The sequence below is a fragment of the Propithecus coquereli genome, unplaced genomic scaffold (genome assembly GCF_000956105.1).
Source record: "Propithecus coquereli isolate 6110/MARCELLA unplaced genomic scaffold, Pcoq_1.0 Scaffold140, whole genome shotgun sequence".
Taxonomy (NCBI): domain Eukaryota; kingdom Metazoa; phylum Chordata; class Mammalia; order Primates; family Indriidae; genus Propithecus; species Propithecus coquereli.
Window position 1 is genome coordinate 666,399 of NW_012138303.1, and position 25,148 is coordinate 691,546.

The 25,148-nt window shown below is 44.8% G+C and overlaps 1 protein-coding gene across 1 annotated transcript in view; it reads left to right on the forward strand.

Moving 5' to 3' along the window:
* Positions 1-622: 622 nt before the first annotated feature.
* The window catches only part of LMX1A (LIM homeobox transcription factor 1, alpha), a 148,644-nt gene continuing 124,118 nt past the window's right edge, over positions 623-25,148 (forward strand). The window contains exons 1-3 of the mRNA XM_012639537.1: positions 623-984; positions 1,779-1,876; positions 4,104-4,290. Of these exons, the coding sequence (XP_012494991.1) occupies positions 1,801-1,876; positions 4,104-4,290 (263 nt within the window). The 5' untranslated portion in view covers positions 623-984; positions 1,779-1,800. The remainder of the gene's footprint in view (positions 985-1,778; positions 1,877-4,103; positions 4,291-25,148) is intronic.

Sequence of the window (25,148 nt, forward strand, 5' to 3'; positions counted from 1 at the left end):
CCTGCTCAGTGGCATTGCAGGTCCGTCATCTGGAGGTCAGAGCCCACCTAGTTTCTCCCAGGAGCCTAATTCCAGCCTTGGCCGTGGGTCCTGTGGCATCAGCGCACCCCATCAGTGAACTAGTTTCGAGCCCAAGGGAAGCTGGCAAGTTGTGAGAGCCCCCGGGTCATGAAGAAGGGTTTGAAGAGCTCGGAGCCGCTGGGGCCCGCAATCACACGCGACAAACAGCTTCTTGGTGCTTCTCGAGGCCCGGGTGAGGATTGTCGTGCTTTTATCACTTGCAGTGGTTGGAGAGGGGCGGGGAAACCTGCGGGCCCGCGCCGCGGTCCAGGTGGCGCGGAGATCTCCACTAAGGTCCAGCTGGGGCGTGGGGTCGTGGGTAGCGACGGGGCCAGGGCGCCCCGAGTTAACAGTTACCCGTGGAGGGAAGGAAACTTTTCGTGCACGGGAGGTCGCAGCGGCGGCGGAGCGCACCCGGTAGCGGCCTCGAGGTGGACCGCGCGGCCAGGCTGGGAAAGGGAGCATCGAGGCCCCGCTACTGGACGCGCTGCCAGCCCCCCGCCCCGCGCACCCCACCCCCTTCCCTCCACCGCGCACGCAGCCAGCGCCGCGGCCCCTGTCAGAAGCGGCGAGATCCGCCCCAGCGAAGCGGGGCCGACTCGCACCCAGGACCCCGGGCCTCCGCCTTCCCTCCTAGCCTCCCAGAAGCATCCGGCCCTTCCCTCCCCGCTGAGGAGCGACGCGGGCTGGCGGGACGTCCCGAGAAGGCCAGCCGCTCGCAACCACGGCCCGGCTCGGCCCGGGCGCGCCGAGGAGCGGAGCCAGCGGCCGGAGTTCGCTCAGGCTCCCTCCCCGGCCCGCCGGAGCCGAGGGCGGCTGCTTCGGCTGGAGTCTCGGGGCGACGCCTTCCTCGGCCGTAGCTTCCTGCTGCGCTCCCCGACTTCACTGAGCTCCAGCGGCTGGGAGAGAGAGCTCGCCTATCAGGTAAGCAGGGCTGCGGGTTCCGAGGCTCCGGCTCTGGCTCTGGCGGGCGTGTTTCTGAAAGTTGATTTGAAATGCATCCAAGAGTGAGCCGGGCCAGCCACGGCTCCTCCCTGAGGCGACTCCTTTGCTCCTGCAGACATTCCCGGCACTGGCCGACCGGCGGGAAGACCTCCCCGCGCGCCCCGCACGCCGGCTCCCGCGCGCCCCCCAACCCCCCGCTAGAGCGCAGCGCCGAGAGTCCGGAAGCAGGCGGGACCCTCTCCCGGCCCCTTACTCTGCCCCTTCCCGGTCCCGGGCAGGTGAGGGCTGCAACCGGGGGGTCGCAACGCGAGTCGCTGACCCCGTTTTCCCGCGTGCCTAGACCCGCTCGCTGCGCGAGGGAGGGCACCCACTCCTTTTATCCCCATCATACCCCAGTAGCTGGGTTCCTGCAGAGACGTCCCTAGGACCCACGTTCGTATAGGTTGGGGCGGAGTCGGACTCGGGATGGAAAGCCTGGGCTGGGGACAGAGGTGCTGGGGCAGGGGGGGCGGGCAGGAGAAGGAGAAACGCAGTTGGGGGGCGGAGGCCTAAGTACATAACGCGTAGACTTCATGTGAAATCAGATCAGTCAGAGCAGTGCGCTGTGACTGTCTCTCCTCCCACCCTGCGTTTCTCTTGGCTGGACTCTACTCTCCCTGCTCACTCTGGTCGCCCTGGTCACTCCCTCCGTTCTTTCCCAGGAGTGCGGCGGCTGCGGGCGCCGAGTCCCAGCGGGCACCGACGCCAGACGCATCGTTTCCTCTCCTCTGCAGGTCTTCCCAGCTCTGCCCGAACATGCTGGACGGCCTGAAGATGGAGGAGAACTTCCAAAGTGCTATCGAGACCTCGGCCTCCTTCTCCTCGCTGCTGGGTGAGTGTTCAGGCCACGCTTACGGGGCGCACCCTCTATGCACCCGAATTTCCGCCAAGCCCCGAGCTCTGGAGGCCAGCTGGCTGGGACCCGATCGGCGATGGGGGAGCTAGCGCCCGGCTTCATGCACTCAGTTGAGCCCACTCACTGTTCTTCAGTCCTTGTGGGTCTTCCCTACCCAAATACAATCAACAAGCTGCCCCAGGCCACATGAGCTGGGCACCGAATTCCCCAAAGCGGCGAGGGGCGGGCGAGCCTGTTCGTAGGCGCGTGAGTGGCAAGTGATTAAAAATACCCGGGGCTGGATTTTTAATCACAGAGCTGATCGACGTCTCATAAATGCCACCCTCTTCTCCGCGGCCTAGGGGCGAGCATCCGAGACCCAAGGCCCAGAGCGTCCAAGTTCGAGGCGGCTTCTCGCCCCACCAACTCCAGCCCCAATTTCAGCCTTGGGCACGACGGAGAGACTTTTCCGGGCCGGTGGGCAGCGCAGCGCGGGGATTAGCCTGCGCGGCAGGGCCCTTGCCTCGGCTTTAATTAACTGGAGCTGGATCCCGGGTCCGGTGGGTCGCCCCCTCCCCAACTCCTTCCCAGCGATTGCAGAGGAGCAGCGAGTCAAGGGCCCCTGAAGAGTGTCCACACGCGGGTCTCGAGGAGCTCAGGCCAGGGATGCTGGTTCCGTCCCCCTCCTCCGCCCCGTCCTTAGTGATTTTCAAGTTTGGGGAGCGGGCGTTTTATTTTATTTTTTAGCTGGAGGGATTTTTCGTTTTGTCATTTAAACCTCTTGCCTCTTGGCTTCACTCGGAACCGCTAGAGTGGGATGAATGTGGAGGAGGAGACAGTTCGGCTGGAGAAACCATATCCACAGAGGAATCTCCCCGCCCCGCACCCCAGATGAGACGAAATCACGTACACTGCTCTCCCCTCTTTCAACCCCGCTTTCGAGAACGTAGGGACTCTGTCCAGCCTCGGGGAGGCCAGAGTCAGCACTGCCCCGGCGGGCGGCGCGTGCGGATTTAGGTACACAGCCGGCGTCGCCCTGTGTCCTCGGCCAGACCGGTGTCCGCTCCTAACGCCTGGGTCGTGGCCCAGGACGCCGAGACCCTACAGAAAGAAAGAATTTTAAAATTGAGAACTACCTCGCTGCTTTTCCTAGCCCTCTTTGCCCGCTCCCCAAAGCGGCGGCACAGCTCACCAGCCCGCGGCCCGGCCCCTGAAAGGGAAATCGAGATGAGTGTAGCAGGGCAACGGGGAAGGGTCAGGCCCTTTGGGACACCACGCGCGAATGTTGTTCCTGGGGAACCAGGACTTCTCTAAACAGCAGTGAAATGTGCAGACTAATGCGGCTAAGCGTCCTCCCTTGAAAAAAAGCAATCACCCTCACCCCAGCAAACTAAGGGAACAAAACATAAAAAGTCCAAGAGGTGGGAGGGAGTGGATTCCCTGCTCGCACTGAGTCGCTTTGGGGACCGTTTCGCCTCCACGCACGGCTGCTGAGCTTGTTTGGTTTCTGGAGTCGTGGCCGGGACACTAAGCGGCGTCTCCGCGGCCTGCTTCTTCCCCCTATTTTTTTCTGCCCTCTCTTTTGACGCTTCTTAATTATTAAAAAAAAAAAGCCATCTGTAACTTGCACGCCAGTTAAGACGCTGCGGTTTAGGGTTCATCGGTTTGAACAATACTGGGTTTGCCTGGGGGCAAGTCGGTATTTTACTGTAGCCACAGGACTTTTCAGGAAGAGAAGAGAGACCTGTTAAAGTTTCCATCAAAAATAGAATAGAATTGCATTTTAACAAAAGACAAAACCAAACAAATTATTTTTACTCATTCTCAGTTTAAAAATAGTCACCAGAGACAAGCATAGTGAGTGTTTTAATGATTAATTACGACGCTATAAACCTGGGAGTACAATTTATTTGTTATCTAGTTTTACTGATGCGCGCACGTTTGTGCGCATACCTGGGTGTATTTGATAATTAAAGGGCACTTATTGATTTCCGCCCTGTTCCCCGGCTAGGATTTAAACCTTCCCACATTGTCCCTGTTTATTAGAAATGCCACTTGATTTGATTTTTCCAAGTCTCGGCTTGGTTGATTAGCAGAGGGCTCCCTGGGGTGGGGGACGCGCGGGACATCCGCGGGTGTGAAGGGATCGGGAGCGGGTCCGGCCGGGTTTGGCAGGGCCGACCAGCCGGGGCGGCTCACCCGCGAACGTCTGTTGCGGCTGCAGGCAGAGCGGTGAGCCCCAAGTCTGTCTGCGAGGGCTGTCAGCGGGTCATCTTGGACAGGTTTCTGCTGCGGCTCAACGACAGCTTCTGGCATGAGCAGTGCGTGCAGTGCGCCTCCTGCAAAGAGCCCCTGGAGACCACCTGCTTCTACCGGGACAAGAAGCTCTACTGCAAGTACGACTACGAAAAGTAAGTGTCCGCGCGGCGGGGGCGCTCCCCACGCACTAGCACCAGTGTGCGCCGGCGACGTTGTCCTCCCTTACCTCCCTCTCCGCCCCCGCTTCTGAAAGGCTCAGGAGTCACCCGCACTCCCAGAGACGCAGAGGTCCGCTTCATCCCAGTCCTGTACACTCCCGGCGGGAGCGAGGAGTGACAGAGATCCGTGCGCGCAGCCATGGCCCGCGTCCCGCAGAAGTGCGCGCGATCGCTCCCCTCCCCTGGCCGCTTGGCTAGTTTTTAGTTCTCCCGGACCCCTTCCCCCGACTTGGTCATTCCCAGAGGCCACGCTTTGTCAGGGGCCTCCGACCCCTTCAAGCTTGGTCCCCTTGTTCCTCGGGGTGCTCTGCGGGCTGCAGTGACCAGTGTCTCCTTGTTCGTTCCCACTCGGTCTTACCCTGGCGCCTGCACCACCGCGCGCTTGTGCCTGGCGGTGCCGGGCGGTGAAGCTGTACTGACCCCAGGGCTTTCTGTCCCCTGTCCGCATTTCCGGCTGCGGTTTGTCCCCTGGAGTCCGGACAGATTGGACTCGGAAACCGCGCTGCTGCCGCTCGAAGCTAAGCGCACAATGTGTTCGTCTTTCCTCTCCCTGCCTCCCTCCCGGGTTTCTGCAAAGCCCTCGGGCCAGGGGCTGTTAGACCAGTAGTTGAGGCCCGACCTGAAGCCCTGTCCTCCAACCTAAGCCTTCACCGAGGTCCGGTCGGGGTATACTCCTCTGCCGCGGAGCGGGTTCTGTTCCCTCCGGTTCACACGAACGTTCTGATGCGTTTTGAGGAGAATCGGGACGCAGGTCTTTAAGAAAGTGGATTATTTCGAATCTAGATTTCTGTGATGCCTGAAGCCTGGATGAGGCCAGGGAGTGGGAGGTGGAAGAATTTCCTTATTCTCCACGGGCTTTTCCTTGCGAAAATGGCTAATGAATAGGGGCATTGCTTTGGCAGGGCTGTGAAGGTTACCGAGGAAAGAAAAGCGCCCGAATCCGAGGCCTGTGTTTTTGCACATTGGGACTGGTATATTCTGACTGTGTGTGAGCGCGCGTGCACGCGCAGGATCATTCTACATTTGTCACTGGTGAATAAAAGGGAGCTATATGCGGATAATCCAAGGAGGGTTAGTGCGAGTCAAAATCAGTTCCTATCCTGTTACTAAAAACATACAATGAAAGGGGGGGTGCAGGAGAAGTTCCAATGTAACAAAAAGCACTGAGAAAGAACAGAAATATCTTCTTTTCCGTGTTGTCTGGGCTATGAGGTATTCTAAAAACTGACAAAGTGATTTGTGACCACAGGAAAAAAAATTACTTCTGCCACTCAGTGGTCCTTTGCTTAAAATGCTTGAATTTCCCCCCAGTTGGAGAGGGTACTAGACATTTTGTTGTTGTTGTTTTGAAAAGATTAATAACTTTTTTTCAGGACTAAAATATGTGCTTGGTTTTGGATGAGTTGGACAATACAGAGATATATAAGGAAGTGAACAGTCCTTATGACCATGTTCCCGAAGTGATAATTATGCTTAACGTTTTGAAAGAAGATATGCCTGTCTCTGTTCTTGGTTGTCTGTTTATTGCCACAGTGTCTGAGAGAAAAGTGTGATTTTTAGGTAACTAAGCAGATTTTGCCCACACAACTTCAAGTATCACCTTTGAATAAAGCTTCTGGTAGATTGCTCACTGCCCTCCCACCCCTTTGCTTTTCATCCAAAGGTTCGCGGGTATTGTGTGGGCCCAATCTTTAACTTTCTGCTTATAGATTACTGAAGTGTCCACATCATTCAGGCACAACACTAGCAAATTCACAAGTATTGGAGCTTAGGAAAGGATTTGGGTTGTGAATTTCTATTCTGTTTGTTAAAAAAAAAAAATCACGAATCAAAGAAGGCTTAAGGGTCAACACAGCTGTCTGGCCAGTCAAATCTTCTTTAAGGAAGTCAGGCTGTGTCAAGAGGAGAAGAAACAGTTGTCGTAAAGTACTTAACACAACAATGTCCCTTCCATTTCATCCCTCCAGGTTTGGCGCGGTTCGGGCTTATTAGCTCCTAAGGGTCAGTTCTCTCCTCACAAAGCTATTTCTGCAAAGGGAAAATTGGAGGGATCAACTTGGCAGCTGTTGGCCAGAACCGAGAAGATTTTATAGAGGGATATAAGCTACATTGTTCAGAGAGGTGTTGATGTTACAGTGAAGAATTTTCATTTTAATTTAAAAATATTTTTTGAAATACCGATGTCCAAAATCGAATTGCACGTCCTCTTTAGCTCAGGGCATGTTAGCAGTCCTGGTCTGTGCCCAGCCTATCAATGGCTTGTTAGGTTAATTTAGATTAATTTATTTCTTTTAAAAATTCCTTTTTTTCTACTCTACCCCGCATCCAAATCCCATTCTTTTTCCAACAAAATAGGGTATTAATACATTCAATCATGTTAATGGTGTTAGTCTGCATGGTAGTGCTGCAGGAGAGAAAGGAAGGGTGGTTTTGTTTTGTTTTGCTTTTTGTAAAAAATTAGGCTCAGGGCAAATTCCTTTATTTAACAAGTTTTGTGGAGCTTTTATATGCAAGACACTGGGCTAGATGAGGTGAGGATAGTGAGAAAAAGTCTCAGAGCCTGCCTTCAGGAGGCTTATAGCCAAGCACTTTTCCACTTGTGTTGCCTAACTATCAAGCATTTCTCAGCAGCTCCCTCTACTCAGAGTGCAGGACTAGGTTTGCACAGAAACTATCTGGAGTGGCCAGATATTTATCCTCCAGAGGGATACAACTCAATTTTAAACAATAGTCATGAAATAGTCACAGAAATCATTTTTTCTCTTTAAAAGCTACATTTATAAAAATAGCTTTGCTTTTTTTGGTGGCTTTTTAAAAAATTTGAGAGAGGGGAGAAAGAAAATGAGACAGAAGTTAAGTGGTAGGACAATGTTATTGGTAACGTAGGGAACACTTAATAAAAAATGAAGAGACAGGCAGCACCCTGGTCTCCAAAATTCATGAAGTTCAAATACTATTTCTACACATTTAAATGGAAGAATATATAGCTAATGTCCAGTTTTCTATGACAATCATAAACATAATATTAACAGAGCAGATTCATCGTATTTATTTTAGCCATGCATATGTGCATTTCTGGCTGTTGGGCAGTTTTGCGTTTGAATTATCAGCTATGTATCCATGGTGTTGGCCAGTTAAAAAGTGAAAATTTCATTCTATCAATTAATTGTTACACCTTCATGATGTCAAGCCCTACATTTTTTTAAATTAAAAAACATTGAATTGACAGTGGTGTCTTAGACACACAACCATTCATTTGAAGACTTTAGGATCTTTGATTATTTGTCTCATGTACTATGACACCCTTAGGAATAATTTGTCTTCTGATTGCCCAAAACAAATAAGCATTTAAAGCAAGAGTGTAGAACACTGATTTATGAATGCTCAGAAATTAAGAACCGGAGGCGACATTTATGCAATCGATGAAGCTGTACATGCCGTATGAAACGTTAGGGTGCGATAGGTGTGACTGTTTAAAAACTGGATTCAACTGTCTTCAATGTTCCTGAAAGTTAGCAGACAACCAAAATATTTTCCAGCCTAGGGGACTTCTATTTATATAACTGTTGTTCCCTGTTTAACTGAGTCCTCTATGATCTGGTTAGTTTGGAGTTTTCCCTGAATGTGTTCCAAACAAATTCTGCAGTTGGACTTCAGTCTGAGGTGGAAGAGACTGCTGAATAACGGGAACGTGGTAATACAATAGATAATTAAGCCTTCTGGAAGGGATCCCACACTTAAATCAAGTTTAGATTGTTTCTTTCATGTGCCTGGCGCTGCGTGGGCCAGGCGGGGCCTCTCCCCTCACATATGAAGTTTATCATGATCCCTTGGATTGTTCTGCACATCCTAGGAGCAATGTGGAATAGTATTGCTGTCATCAGGGCTGTTCTCACAACATCGTAATTCCCCACATGTCAGCAAATCACAGGCCTTGGGAAACCTTTCCTCAGAGAGCGGGTTGATATTTCCTTCCCTCTCCTTTGGAGCAGACCAATTTTCCAAAGAAAGGGGAAAAAAAGGGGGTGGGGAGTGGATGTCACACTTAAGAGTTTTCTCTGTGTCTTTCTTTTGATTCCACAGTGAAAACGACTTAGGTAATGATATCTATTAGGGTCAGTAATGAACTAATTCTGCGTTTTATCAAGCTGGTGTAGGAGGGGTGTGTGTAAGGAGCAATGCATTTGGTTTTATTACAGTGACATTACTTGGAGATCAAAATTGGGCATGCAGTTACTCATAAAAGTGGCCCACAGATGAAATTACAGAGGCAATTGTTAGATTTTTGCTTTATCTTTTGTTGGCACTGCTCCGGGCACAATAAAATTTAAGGAATATAAGAATCAAACACAGCTAGGTAATAAACTGACGTCTGTGTTAAATTGCAGGGGGCTTAGCTCGGCACAAGCACAGTCCATGGGTTATGGCTATGTTTGCGCAGGCAGCTTCTCTCTCTCTCTCTCTCTTTTTAATTTTAGAGGGTGATTGGAAACATTCCTCGCTCAGAGGTGTTTTCTCTTTTTCTATGTATTGGTCCCTGGGTAAGACTTTCTTGGAATCCAAGACTCAAAATTTTGAAATAAAACTAGATAGCAGAAGTAGATATTAATAGTATTCTGGGAATTAAAATACTAGATATGAACATTCCTTTTTAGAGTAGGCTTATGGGATTTGTTTGATCCTTACATAAATGGAACACATTTAAAACAGTTATTTATCCAGTCTGGTTTTACATACTGTAGAGTTTTGGGACTTTTGTTATCTACCTGGGTAGGAAGCAGCTTTTGATATTTGGATATCAGTGACAAGAGCTTTTCTGATTCTTCATTGTTTTCTTGCTTTTTAGTTTCATCTTTCTTATTTATAACCTTTGTATTAACCAACAAACTCTTACTAATTTCAGGAGGCCTCTTCATTGTTGCTTTTTAAATCTGGGAAGGTTTTTGGAACTAATGAGCAGGTACCGTTTCTCTAATGAGAACAATTCCATGTAATAAATCATCAGCTAATTATTTTTTATAGTTAAAGAAATTATTTGGATTGTAATGTTTAGAAGTGAGAAAATAGACACGGCTTTAAAATACTCATGATATAATACAAAATTTAATAAAGCTTTTTAGAGTAATGCATATTATAAAATATTGTTGAATTTTATCAAGTTCAAAATATCCAATATTGAATCATGTTACCTTGATTATTAAGTACAGTTGTACAACACAGGGAAATGGATTATGGGGAAAAAAGTGCAATCATATCCACAATAGAAAGATTTAAAAATAATTTCTGCCCTAACAATGAAATCTTAGTTCTACTTCAGTATTATTCAATATTTTCTTTCTTTCTTCTTCTTCTTCTTTTTTTTTTTTTGTTTATTTTTCTGACATGGATTTTTAAATGTTCTTTCACCTCTTTGGAAAGAGAAAAGTCCTCAGATAAGCCACTCCCAGGTTGAGATAAAGAGGGCTGGGGGCTGGATGGGGTGAGGTTTGCCTCTTTTACCCTCTGCATGACGCAGAAAGATTCCTGGATGGGAGAGGGCTCTGTCCTACTTCCAAAGTGCCTGAGACTTCCCCTTCGGAACACCCTCTATGTTTTTCTGAAACTCTTTTAGGAACATTAGAACAGTGTCATTGCCAGCAGCCTTTTCAGACTCGGTTTGGGGAAGTTGGTAAGCAAAGTATTGAAAAGGTTCTGGAGCAAATGTCAGAGAGGACAGAAAAAAGATACACTTTTCTCCCTTGTGCTCCTTAGAATGGCCTGTTTTCTGGAACCAAGAAAGACTCTGGCTTGGTGCTTCTTAGGATTTACATTTTCTCCATAGTCTCTTTTGATTAGCATGATATGGGGCGTTTTAGTCAATTTATCACAGTTAGAATTAGTTATGTTATCATTGACCAACGTCGACTGCAGCTTTGTGTCTCCGTCATTTACTAAACGAAACCTAGATAACCGTCTTGCTAAAATGAAGCGAACACCTCCCAAATGTCAAATAGTTATTTTAGTAAAGCACAATTATCTGTCTCTGTATTTTTAAACAAGATGAAATTAATAAAATTGCTATGGCCCTGGCATTAATTAACGGGAGGATTAGAGCTATATTGGCTAAAAAGGAGGTGTAAACACTGTAATCTTGCTACATGTTTGTTTTCACACTACTGAAAATAAATAAAATGAGACTTAGGATACAGATTAAGTTTCTCTTGGCATTAGACAGCAGAAGCAATTGGAATGCAGCAGAAACGCTGAAGTATTAGTGAAGACATTATGTAAGGAGTAAAACGGTGGCCCTATATCAGTTTTCTACCCTGTGGGTATACTTGGTCCCATCACAAATAGCCCCATCTGGGTAGTTAAAAAAGGATTTTGAAAGCCTACCTCTGTGCTGTTCTTTTCAGTGGCAAACCAAGGCAAGCAAGTCATCTGTAGAGCTTGTCGTCTTGCTGCCATGCACAGATTAGCTAGAATTTAATGAAACCACTGCCAGATTCCCCATTATTGCGCCATAATGTCATAACAACTAAAAATACAAAATGGACCATGCTTTTCCTAGTCCTGTAACTGAAGTCACATGAAAGAGTTTGGTCTCTTCCAGCCTTTCAAGATTCCAGTTTGGGGATCCTATTTTTGGATAACAGTAAATATGTCTGGCTTTTCTGACTCTCTGGGCCTCCAGTGTCTCTCCACACCAATCGATTTGCGTTTTATCATTATTGTCGTATAATGAACGAGCCCTGATAGATATCTGGCCACTATGGATTGGACTATCTTGTCTGACAGGTCCGATTAAGCTCTCTCTCTATAAAAAATCTCTTAAGCATCCAGCCTTGCTGGGAATGGACCACATGCTGTATCGAGACTCCACGTCTGGCCCTGTCTCATTCTCACCCTGCTATGACCTGTGGCATTCTATTATTAATAACTTGACTCTTGCAAGCACCAGATATTACTTAAACTCCATCTCATCAACTGTCTCATTTTTATCCCAGGCCATTTTTGTTAGTGTTCTTTTGATTTGCTCACTTGGAAGAACCCAATTAGCCTTTCAGATGCACAAAATAATAGCCACATGACTACCCAGTTGTTGGGTGGGACTCAGGTGAGCAGATGGCGGAGGCAAACTCTCAGGCTTACGTGACCTCATGACCAGTACTCTTTGGGTGACCATTTAGAGGCCCCTGAAAACCTTTCTTAGTGTGCCTGGCACCTTAGTGGATGCAGATTATGTCTACCACTGCAAATGGCTGTGTTTCGGCGAGTCAGAGAAGCGCCTGAGTCTGATGCTGTAGCCGGTAAACCGGGAGGAGTCATTTGCTGAGAAACGTGGTTCGCATTCTGATAGGATGCAAACACATCACTCATTTTCAACTCTTTGCTGCTTCTCTGGATGCTGCATTTTTCCAGGCTGGAAAGAACCATCCTTATCTCTTGAGCACCAGGTTCTACTGTTGCAATAAGAAGAGCTCTTTGGAGCAGCTTCCTCTCCTAATTCCATCCCGCCCCTTCAGTTGCACTGCAGCCACTCCTTGACTCACAGTTCTGTTGCCTCCTCCCTATCAAGCCTCAGGAGCCTTTAAAAGGATTTTTTTTTTCAAAACAAAACAAAACACCCCCTCCTGAACTCCAGATTAGCCTCTTAAGCTCATTAAAGTTCCTTTAAATACCAAAATGTTGGGCTCCTGGGGACTATCCCCCCAAACCATATTTTCATTCTTAACATTGTTGTCATTCAATGTGCAGCAGATTAAGGCCAGCTCCCTCTGGGCCCAGAAACAGTCCCCTCTCTCTCTGCAGGAGGGCCCGAATATGTCTTTGTTTGAGCACCCGGACAGCCTGAGCCTGAGTGGGAGCTGATGCCAGCTTGGCCTGGGGCCCCCACCTCCGGTGGCGGGGGGTGGAGAAGAGGTTGATGTCTCTCCTGAGCATGGGGCACAGAAAAGGGAATGGGCAGTTGACTGGAGAAGGTGTGACTTTTACAGTTTTCAGGAGCTTGGCAGTCATTGGGTCCCATCACATTTGCTGGAGAGACCAGGAATGGGCAAGTGCTCTAATGGCCTGGATTTAAAGAGCTGCCCTTGCCCTGGAGAATCAGATTGGCTGTAGGAGCCTTTGTCTGGGACTTGGCAGAAACACATTGCCCAGTATCTGTGCATCCCCCAGGCATTCCTGTCCCATCACAGTCCAGAGGTGAATTTTTATGGTCACACCTGCCGTTTGCCTGGTACTCCTTCCTTTATTTCAGCCTCCTTTCCCAGGAACCTCCTTAATAGCATCCCGCCCCCTCTCTGTCACTTCAGGCTTCCTTCCCTAAAGCTGGCTCTTGGGGAGAGCTTTCTGGTTTTGACAGTGGAACAAATCCGTTTTAACATAACCATCTAGACTTTCCTCCCCTGCTGCTGGCTCCCCCTTACCCTTTCTCCTCTTGCTCCTCCTCACATTGCAGCAAGGATTCCTGTTGTGCATGTGTTCCTCAGTAATGACAGCCACCATCTTCAAAGGGGCGTGGGCATGGCTCTTCGGAGACGAAATCCAGTTGGCAGTGCCATGATGTAGACTTTGGAGATCCAGAAGGGAAGAACATCCCAGGGCACCCCTCCCAGTCTCTCTTTGGCTGGAATTTTGCTTGGTCCCTGCACCTCTCTCTCCAGGAGCTCTGGGCACCTTGGGTCCCTTGATATGACCACAGCACTTGTTTTCTAGCCTCAGAATCTCAGCTCAGCTTTGCCCATGATGCTCTGAACCATCTCGTGCCCTTTTAAACTTCAGATTACTCTGTGGACAGGCTAGAGCCTTCTCTTAGCTGGCTGTCAAATTGGAGAGGATGTTATGAAATAATTCAACATTGGGACGTACGTGATAATGTTCTATTCTTTTGAAGGTACTTTTTAACTGGAAGGGTGTTTAGTCAAAGAAATGGCTATCTTATGGTAGAATTTTAGGCCCTAGAATGGGACAGGTAGTGGAGGAGCTAATTTTGGGCTGAATGAATATAACACTTTGTAGGGAGCTTCCCTGTTTGTCTATATGTAAGGCTGGCCAGTATTAGCACCCACTCCTTTTCTTCTGGGTTTTATTTTCTTTATGCTTTGTTATTGGCTGTGATCTTCCTTTCCAAAAATTCATGTTCATAGGTGGAAGGGGATAGACAGGTGAATGATTGGATACTGCATAGCTCTCTCCATTACTGAAGAAATAATTTGAAACGCATGTGCTGTTGTTAAGAGATGCCCAAGCCACAGTTTTCTCATCTGTACAAAGGAATATAATAATAATGACCTCAAAATGTTACGGTGAGAATTAAATAAGATAATGAACATGAAAAACCTTTTGGTAAAGCAGAGAGTACTCCACGGGATTGGATATTATTATTGTTTTTTTAAAAAAATATATGAGTAAAAGCTTATATGTATTTTTAGGAACTGTGTACGATAACCCAATATAGTGTGGTTGTTAACAGCATAGAACCAGGAGCCAGAGTGTCTGGGATCAAATCCTTGCTCTGCTACTCAGTAGCTGTGTTACCTTGGGCAAGGGTCTAACTTGCCCTGTGCCTGTTTCTTCTCTCTAAAATGGGGATAATAATAGCACCAACCTCAAAGGGTCATTTTTGGTTCATGTTCGTAAAGCATGTAGATCAGTGCTTGGCTTACAGGAAATGTTATAAAAGGATTTGTTGGAAAAAAAGTATTCTTTTTAATTTTCAAAGAGCCTTCACATATATTATCTCTGCAGATCCTCACAACAATTTTGAAAGTCAAATAAGTAGAGGTTTTTGGTTTTCTCCCCTTGCATTTTATAGCTCCAAGAGGTTGAGAACTTTCCCAAAGTCATGCTGTTGGTGAAGAGAGAAGCTGGGATGCTATCTGTCCCCAGCCTCCAACTCCTGGTCCAATGGCCTTTCCACTAAATCACACCATCTGCTGCTTGAATTCTGGTGTTCACACCCCAGTGAGATCACAATTCTCAGTTTGTCCTGTTCAACCAGCTCTTGGAAAACAAGTCCCCACCTGCTAGATACTTGAGCTTTCGGGCCAGCCTTCTGATGGTCAGCTGTTTGTAGTATTCTGTGGTTTTGAAGGAAGTTTTAGGATTTGGGGATTGCCTGAGTGTGTGTCTGTGTATGGGAAGGCTGCTCGTGTATGCCTATAGCTCCTGTCTGTCAAACTCCTCCACATGTGCAAAGCCGTCCTAGCCCATCCTTTCCTGTCCCACATCATCCATACTGGCCTCTGGCCCTCTGGCGTAGCCGTTCTTCCCCACCAAAGAACCACGAAAAGGCAGACAGCATCCATTTCCCTTCTCTCCAGCTCCCAGGGTTTGCTATTGGTGACTTTTGTCCGGGGAGCCTGTCTGCATATTTGGCAGCAGAACTGTTAAATATCTGATCCGGAGCTTCCAGTATAACTTCCATTGGGACTAGCCGGCAGCTGTCCGTCCATTCCTTGCATAACCCCTTTCCAAGTTTTCTTCTGAACTGTGTTGTATTTTCAAACAACTCCCAGCCTTAGCTAGAAAAGATCCCACTGTGATCCCACATGAGGCTGATTTCCAGAACTGTTGACATCCTTCTTGTTTGTTCCTTCCCTGGCTGGATCTAAAATGATAATGGAATCCCAGTTTTTAAGGAAACCAAGTATTCCTGTATTGTATTTATTATTTCTCTCACCACTGCTGACATTTTGTTCTCTTAAAACTAGTTCCAATCAATTTTAGAGAGATAAAATATATGTCCATATTTAATATTTGTAAACTGGTGTTTAATGAAACAAGAGATTTAAGGTAATACACGAGCAACTGGAATGCACTTTACCTGGTTGTATGTGGCTTTCTCTAATTTCGAATTAAATGGACTCTTATAACAGTTGGCTCATTAATTAAATCACTCACTCATTTAAAATCAAACAGACTTATTAAATTCCTGTATGTGTCAGGTATGCGAAAATGAATAAAACAAAGCATTGAGGTATTAGCAGTCTAGCAGAGACTATTTAGAGACGTAGATTAAACAGATGCTTGAAAAAAGAGTAAAATTACTTTAAGAGAGGCACAGCCAGAGGGACAGAGAACCAGCTTATCTAAACCCTTGGTTCTGTATTACCATGTGCTGTTCATTATCTTCAAAGTGCTTATTGCAATTTGAAATATATATATTTATTGGTTTATTGTCTGTCTGTGACACTAGATCATAAGCTTCATGAGGGAAGGCACCTTCCTGTTTTTGTTTTGTTTTGTTTTTTAACCCCCGAACCTCCAGCATCTTGTAGAGTACTTGACACATAGCAGGCATTTGACAAGTACATGTTGTCCTAATAGATAAATTAATCAACAAGTGACTTGTTTGGGGTTGTTGAAAAAGCTTCCTGGAAGAGGTGATATATTAACTGGCTCTTGGAGTGTAGGAAAAGGGGAGAAGATGGGAGAATTCCAAGTGCAGGAAGAAGCATGTGCCAATGGATGAGTTTTGGGAAGGAAGTGTGTTAGTCTCTGTAATCACTGATTATGGACGTGGTGGTGACCACAGTGTGAAGTGCATTAGGGGTAGGGCTGGGTGTGGACTGCGGAATCACGCCAAGCAGTGACAAGCATTGTGTAACGTGTAAAGGACTTTCAGCTTCTTCCTGGGGTTAGCAGGCAGCCAGCAGGGCTTTCTAAGCAGTGGGATGATGTGACCATATTTATTTTCCAGAAAGGTAATTCTGATGGCAAACCAAGGCACTAGTAGGAGCCTGAGTAGAGACTGGGCAGGGAGGCCAGTTACACAGTTGTTGCTGTAGTCTAGATGAGAGTTAATAAGGATGTGAGTGAAGGTGGAGGTCTTGGGAAAGGAGAGGACAAACATGATCTTGAAAATATTCCTCACATGGGATGAGTCGAACTTAATAATGTTTGATTGAAGGAAAAAGTGACAGAGAGGGAAGGTTTGAAGATGATCCCGAAGGGGCAAGGTGGACAGTCATGTCAATACCCTATATAGGAGATTCACAGAGTGAGCGGGAGTTTGTGATACGCAGAGGTGGGCAGTGGTAATAATCGTGGACATGCTAAATTGCTGGGGAGACATTCAGGTGGAGATGTCCAGGAGGCAGTTGTTGAAGAAGATCTGGAAACCAGCCTGGACACAAAGCTTTAGGGTACGTTACTGTGTAAGTATGAGAAGAGGAGAATGCCCCGGGGGACACTACATAGGATGAGAAGAGAGCCAAGGATGGAGCTCTGGGGACCCCCAGCATTCAGGCAGCCTTGAAGGAGGCTGTAACCAGATGACACAGAGGCAGGGGAGGATGCCAGTGTGAGCAGGGTTCTAGAGGTCAGGGACATGGTAGGGAATTTCAAGAAGTAGGGCTGCCTGTTTGCTCTTGGAATTGGCAGTTAGTCATTGGCAACCTCCTCAAGAGTAGTTTTGTTAGGGGCCTGGTGAGGACAGGACAGCATTTTAATAGGAATCAATAGTACAAAGAAGCTGAAGAAGTAGAGGGAGTGATGTGGCCACTCTTTCGAGGAGATGGATAGTGAAAGAAAGATGGGAGGAAGAAAGATAGTACTTGGGAGATAGATCGAAGGGAGGATGTTTTAGGATAAGGTAGTTTTACACCTACTTGATGGCTAATGTGAGTTTAGCCAAGAAAGGGGGGAGGCTGAAGATCCAGGAGAAGCTTAGGGAGGGGCAAGGACATTTCTGGAGCTCTTTCCCAGCCACTCATTCCCTTTGTCCTTCGTGCATTTCCCTGTGCGTTAGCTGGAGTTGACCACGACAGGACAGGGGCTGGCAGAGGTGAGTCTGCTCATTTCACTCCTCAGGGTCTCTCCTGAGGTGGCCCCTGTGGCCTTCCACAGAGCATCTCTGCCAAGGCCTCCCTGGGTCATGGGCCTGGGAACGGCAGCTGAGTGAGTCTCCGGCCTGTTTCCTTCTTCTTCAGATACCAGTCATCTCAGCGTAGCCTGTCTTCTTACTCGTTTTGCTCCTGATCTGTGCAGAGCTCTGTCACTTTAGAGCTTGGGCCAAGGTGCACCACTGCATGGCTGATTTCCCGAGACAAGTCTGCAAGCTTCCCCAGGCCAGGAACCGGTCAGCTGTGCTTCTCTACAAGCCTGTCCATTGAAGAGCTTTTGCTTTCTGTGATGCACGCGAGAACTCTCAAGAGAAGGGAGTTCAGCACATGGGTACCATCCTCCTGTTGACTAGCCTGTGGTGGCATGGTCTCTTTACCCGGCCATCTCTGTTTTATAGTCTTGTCCACTTGGTTGGTTCAGATGCTTGCGTCTCCAGGCTGGAGGCTAGTGTGACCTCATGGATAACAGTGGGTTTTTGGAATCCTTGAGCTTTAATTCTGTCTTTGCCTTTCTTGGGCTGGGTGGGTCTGGGCAAATCATTTAACCTCTTTGAGATTATCCCATTTACCACAGAGCCTTTACCTTGAGCTCTCTGAGGTGTGGAACATGATCACACACTGCCTGATGTGTGCAGTGGTGGAGAGTTAATTGCCTTGACAGACAGGGAATGGGAGAGCAGGGTGTGGTTCAGTGGGAATCCTTCCTTAGGTCTGGGGCTGTCATATCTGTATGATCCTAGGAAAGGAATGGTGACAAGGTCATAAGGGGTCAGACCTCTTAGCTTAGAAGAGAACTAAACTGAACTTGGTGCTGCCAAGGAAGCTGGGTATTTTCCAATGGCTCTGCCTCTGTGGCCAGTAAATTCAGTGGAAAATATATTAGTGATGGATTATTTGATATCATCGACATCCAGCTGATTCATGGAATGAATTTTTCTACTTGTCAACTGGTTGTTGGAGTTTAGTTTAGACTGAGCTCAATAGTGCTAGAAGGGAGACTTGGGTAGAAAATGGTAATACAAATTGCAATACTTAATGATGTATTATTTTTCAGTTTCCCTGTTGACAGTTAAAGAGCAAGGGCCAAATGAAATGTGCTCTTTTAAATGGCGACATGGACACAGTGGGATTGTTGGAAAGCCATTAGTAGCCAAACCTAGTTAATATCAGCTCAGGTAAATGGGCTCCATCACTGGCCCCTTTCCCCAACTCAGTTATTAAAGGATTAAAGGACTTCCCCAATGAACTCCCTTAAAAATTTAATGATGTGTAGTATTGCAGAGTTCAAACTGTTACGATGAAGTGATTTTGGCTTTGCCCTGACATCGCTGGTTAATCAGAGAGGAAAGAAGTTTCTGAAGCTCACATTACCTGTAATGTGGTAAGACCCACCATCAATAAAGTCACAGGCCGTGGAATCCAGGAAGCTCACATTCTTGACTTTTACTAGATTATGCTAATTTCTGGGGACAAAATGGAGGGAGAATATGTCCTGCCTGTGGCCTTCCAATCAGTGTGGCATCTGTCTAGATAGTTCTTATTCTTTCTTAGAATTGGGTAATGATTTTAGGAGAAGCTAACGAAAGAGATGTGTCCTGGGTCCTGGTTTGATATTATAATTGTCCATAAGGGGGTAAGTCAGGTCTCAACGGTCACTTGCAGCCTTCTTAAACATGAAGCATGTGTTTCGAGTTTCCCTTTTTTTGGTAGTACACACACACGTGCACACACACACATATGGACACACTCTGTCCCCTGTATAACTGAGGATATGCATTTGTGGGATCAGTGGTCAAGGTCAGGGGTGTAGCCTGTGGCCAGGGAGCTGAGACAACTTCTCTTGGTTTCCATGGGGACCCAACGCATATGCTTAGACTTACCAGCACCAAGGGATAAATAACTGAGCTAATCAGCCACAAGCATGCTTAAAATCCAAGGACATCAGTGCACAGTGAGTGCTCTGGAAACACAGGTCTACAGCAGGGAGTGCAGCAAGGGGTGACAATAGCACAGTGGCTGGCTCTTCCAGATTGGTGGCATCTGTCTTACTTACCAAGTCTCCATGGTAAGAGATGACACACCTCATGGGCAGCATTATTAATGAATCATTCAGCATTTAGAAGCCCTAGATTTTAAGGGTCATTTCTAATTTTAAAACCTTATTTGGTATAGGATCTATTATTTGTTTGGTTGTTTCAGAAAATCCACTTCTTATTTGGTTATTCCGATTACTAACGTTTTCTATATATAGTTACCTTTCAATTTTCCCTTCTAAAAGGTGAACTCATCTTTTAGATGAGTTCTTTTCTCTCAGTTTCATCTCAGTTTCTTTTCTCTATACTCTGAAATTATCATTCAACTAAAGATATTGCCATGCTTACAGTACAATTTAGAATTGTGGCCCTGACCCTCAGTTTTAGCCAGCCTGAAGGATAAATTTTAATTCATTCATTTATTCTACTAATATTTATTGTGTCAGACATTATTATAGATACTTGGAAGTCAGCAGCGAACAACAACAAAAAGAGAGTCCCTGACTTTGTGGAGTTTACATTCTAGAGGGGAAGAAAGAAAATAAACAAAATATATTTTTCCCCAGATATCCACAAGTTTGACTCCTTCTTCGTGTGTGTCCTCAAATGTCCATCTTCTCCTACCATGACCACCTATTTAATATTGCAGCCTACTCCTACACTCCCTGTTTCCTCATAACTCTTAGTTTCTCTTTTCCCGGACAACTAACCATCTTCTAACATATGCTGTAATTTACTTCTTCACTATGCAAATGCATTGTTTATTCCCCCATCACATCGTAAGCTCCGCGAGTGCAGGAATTGTTGATTTGTCCGCTAGTGTGATACCTGGAACATGATATGTTAGTAATTGCTGTGGAAGGCCTGGAGTAACTGAATGCAGGAGTGAAGGATGGAGGGATGGTTCCATGATGTGCCACCCGAACGGGTGCACGGTGGTGTTCTGTACTCAGATGGCAAGGACGTGGGGAGGGGGGCCAAAGTGGAGGATGTGGGCAGTAAGTCTTTTCTTGGAGGTTCCATTATTTTACTCCTGAAAAGCTCCCTCAGAAGCCAAAAAAGGAAAGAGAAGTGTAAAGGAGGCAAGCAAGTGAAAAATCCAGCAGTGTTGATATCTGGGGACACTCTTTGAAATGGAGGTTTTAGGATATTTGTGAGTCCCTTGAACTGATTTCCCAGAAGTGTGTGTGTGTGTGTGTGTTTCTGGGGGAGAGGGTCCATAGATTTTATCAGATCTTTGAAGTTGCCTGTGATCCCCAAATGGTTAAAAGTTAGGGATCTGGAAGAAAGGGAGAGTATTAAATATTAGGCACATTCTCACATGAAGGTAACGACATTATGAGAATGGAGAACAGGAAGATATGTAGACACCCCTCCCCTTAGCAGGGACATAGGTTCAAATCCCAGCTCTGTTAACCTCTGAGGGATCTGTTTCCTTATTTCTAAAAGGCAGGCACTATCTCTTTACATATGTTTTAGGGATTAAAGATTATATATGTTTATAAAGCATCTAGTAAAGATCCTTAATAAATGGTAGCTTAATTATACTAATAGTTTACTTGGTAATGTTCCCCAATGCCAGCCAATTGTAGATTATGCCCATATGGACAATTTTATTCTCATACCAGTGGTTTGTTTCTTTCATTACCTTTAAACCTCAGCATTACATTTCTAAGAATTCTCAGTGGATATGCCTAATATTTTAAAAGGATATAAAAGCAGACAGATTACCTTGTAAAGTAAAAACACACATCAGATTCAATAAAGAAAAATCAAGAGCAAGAAATGGTTTGAGTACAGGAGCTTTAGATAAAATAGGTAAAAAATATACTTAAACAGTGTTGGTTTATGTGAACTGACTGATGGACTTAAGCTGTATCATCCAGTATTTATTTGTTACATTAATACTAATCTGAAAGATAATCAACAAGTTTGTTAAGTAGGCTATGTTTACCCTTTTTTCCTAATTGCGATTGTTTGTTGATAACTAAATGTTGAACTGAGTTCCACTGACTTGGTTATAGCTGTCAGGAGGAAATAATACCCCTGAATTTCACAAATGTGTGAATTTCTCAGGTCTCATATTTAAGGAGGGCCCCGTCTCTCTCAGAAAGTACACATAATGATAAGACTTACTAAGTTATTGATTATCCTTCATAAACAAGCCCACACAAGTTACCCTAATTAATCAGTTTGCTAATATTACTTTAGTGAATGGATATACACTCAAATTTTCAAATGTATTTATGACCTTCATTGACTTATCTGTACATTATATGAGTATTTTCACTTTTATGAGACTTCAAAGTCTTTAAATTTGTATTTTCTTTTTAAAATCACACACGGTTTCTCTCAACCCTTCTAATACTCACTTTGAAGGTCCCATGCAAAACTATGGGCAGTGGGTGTTGAAAGCCTAAAAGAGGAAGGTCATATTTTAAATGAATAATACAAATCATTCCTAATTTATAATCCTATTTTCTATCTTCCCATTTCAGAACCCAAACTAATTCACATAAAAACCCATACGAACTTGAACTTAAAGTACATCTCTTAACAATAAGGGTGATGTTTCAGTGACACAGTTCAAGGTCAAAAAAAATTCAGGATATGTGGGAAGAATTACTGCATCAGGGAATGCTTTAGAATGGGAATTCCCTCCCTGGCTAGTGTTTGAGGGTGACTCTGGACGTTCTGGGACTTCCTGAGGAGGGCTGTGGCTCCTGGGAACAGTGGCCAGAGAGTGGGCATTCCTGGAAAGCTTCTGCCTCTCTTAGCAGATCAAGAAGCTGGGTCTAGGCCCCTGAAAGACCTCATCCCCTAGCTCGTTGTACTGTTGCCCTTTCAGTTGTTATAGACCTGCTGGGTACAAAGAAGAGCGAACTTCCTCTCAACCCCTCTCATGGCCAGGACAACTTCAGCATAAAAGAAATTTAACTTAAGCATCACGGCGTAGTATACTTAGCGTTCCCCGTAATGAGTCATGTGATTATGTACGTTCGGTTTTGAAATAATGTCAGTTAGTGTGAGAATCAGATCTGGGTTTGAATCCTGGACTTGTCATTCATTAGTTGTGTGACCTTGGATGGGTATTTGATGTCTGTGTCCATTTCTTCACATATAAAGAAAGGATGATATAGTACCAACCTCATAGGAATGTTACAAGTTTTATTTAATAAATGAGATGATGAATGTAAATAACTTAAAATAGTACATGTTAACTATCATCATCATCATTATGGACTTGAAGACAGTTGTGATTGTAATCACTGGACTTTTCTGTGTCTGTTCACTTTTGCTTGTGCCTGTTGAACTGAATCGTGCCCTGGTTAGTTGATCTATCCAGCAATCCACTGATCACTTTATTCATGTCAGTTGCGGGTCAGTTGGCAGTCTCATGTTTCATGACAGTCTCATGCATCATACTAACACACCCTAGGTTTGGTGTTGCAACTGTTTTGTGTGCCTTGACCCAGCTTTGTCTACGTGAGCCCATTTATCAATCAATCTTTAGTATATTCTACAGCGATCTTTGCTCGTCACTGTGTTTAACTTTCTGTAACTTGGATTTATTCACCTCTATAAGGGAGACACTCATCTATTTATGTCACATGTGGTTGTCAAAGGAGACACTGTATGCAAAGGTGCTTCAAAAACTGTAAAAAGCCATATAGCTATGAGGTCTTAAGAATATTGGAGAATCGTAGACCTGCAGGGGAGACTAGAAAACACCTATTGTAACGCTTCTTTTTAGCAACAAGGAGACTGAGATGCAGAGAGGTCATCATTATTAGCGGGCATGGTGTTTTCATCACGCGTGTGTAAACAATAGTCTTTGTGCTTCAAGAACTATGAAATATTGTTGGAGGGTGAAAATGTATAAAAAAGAAATATGTAGAGAACAAATGACTATATCATTTAGAGAAAAACTGTGTAGAAGAGAGTGTATGCAATGGGAAATTTTTTAAAAATTTAAAATAAAAATTTAAAAGGGTGATTGATGCTATTTGAAATTTGAAGGAGTATCACCATGAGAAAGGTGGACTTGAGTGGAGACTTAAAGGATAAAAAAGTAAAAGCAGAGAAGAAGACGAGGGCAGTCCAGGCAAGGGGGTGAAAACAAAGGCCTAGAGGGTCTGTGAAAACAGACGTGGTATTATGTAATCATCAGCACAGTCTTTTCAAGATGAGGAAACTGAGGCTCAAAGAGGCCAAGAGACAGTCCTGATGTCACATGGTTTCTAAGTGACATAGGTGGGAATCGGTCTCAGGTTTTCCAATGGCAAGTCCGGTGCTCGTTGCCCTGTGTCGCAGCTGCTTTGTGAGACAAAGCCCTGGAGATGCTGTCTACTCTAGTCACCAGGCTATGTAGAAAGGTTAGCCAGTCCCTTCCATGCAAATTTAAATCCGAGCAGTTCTGGGACAGTTCTGTTGCTAAGAAGATAGGCTTAAGTCACTCTTCAAGAGCTAGCGAAGTGATTTTTCTGGACACAATTACCCCAAAACTCCATCTTATTACTTGACAGAATGAATGTTGATTGAGAAACAAAATAAGCAATGATGGTTATGTTTGCTTGATAAATTGTCCCTTCCACAATTTCTTCTGGGTTTGGGCATACATAAATTTGACCATTAATTATTGTAATTGTGTCATGAGTGTAAAAATATATATTTTATATATATATGCATATGCTCATATACATGTGGAATCACTGGGTTTTAGAAATGAAAGGTACTTCTTAGATATAGTAGTTAAAAATAGAAAACAGATTACCTGATTTCTAATCTTTATTTTTTAAAGTGCATTTCCTGCAGACAGTAGATAGCTGAGTCTTGCTTTTTAATCCATTCCAACAGCCACTGTCTTTTATTTAGAATATCTAGTTCATTAACATTTAATGTAATTATTGATACAATTGGAGTAAGGTCTACCATTTTGCTATTTACTTTCTATTTATGTACTTAGGTTTTTTTTTTTGTACTTAGTTTTTTGTTCTCTGTTCCTTCTTTCATGCCTTATTTTGGCTAATGGAATTTTTGTTTTAGAATATTATCTTAATTTACTTAGTGACTTCTTAACTATATCACTTTACATTATTGTTAATTCTTTTTAGTGACTGTTCCCAAGATTACAATATACATCCTTAACCATTCGCAGTATACTCAGAGTTAGTATTTTACCACTATACATAACATGTAAGAAACTCTGAACTGTATACATCCATTTAATATCTCCCTCTGTTAATTTTGCCATAGTTGTCAATCTTTTTTTCCCCTGTTCTTCAGATTAGATAATTTCTAATGATCTATTTTTAAGTTCATAAACACTTTTTTTGTAATATTTAATCTCTTGTTAAGCTAATCTAGTAAATTTTTAATTTCAGGTGTCATACTTTTTAGTTCTAGAGCTGCACAGCCCAATATGGTATCCACTAGCAACATGTGACTATTTAAATCTAAATTAATTAAAATTGAATACAAAAATTCAGTTCCTCAGTTGCACTAGTCACGTTGCAAGTGTTCAATGGCTGCATGTGACTAGTGACACTGAATGAACAGCCAAGATAGAAAACATTTCCATCATTGCAGAAAGTTATACTTGACAATGTCGTTACAGAATTTCCATTTGATTTTTTATAGTTTGTATCTTTCTGATAATATTTCCTTTTTGTTCTTTTTCAGTGTATTTTTCTTTACATGCTTGAGCAGAGTTATAATAGATGGTTTAAAATCCTTTTCAGTTGATTCCAATGTCTGGGCGATTTGGGGGTTAGCCTCTGCTCATTTTCTTTTCTCTTGAGTGTGGCGGGTCCTGTTAATGATTAAATGGTATCTTGGGCATGATGTATTATAAATAACCTGAATTGTTATGTTCCTTGAAAGAGTATTTGTAAAAAATTTCCAGTAGGCAGTTAAGTTGGCTGAATGCAAA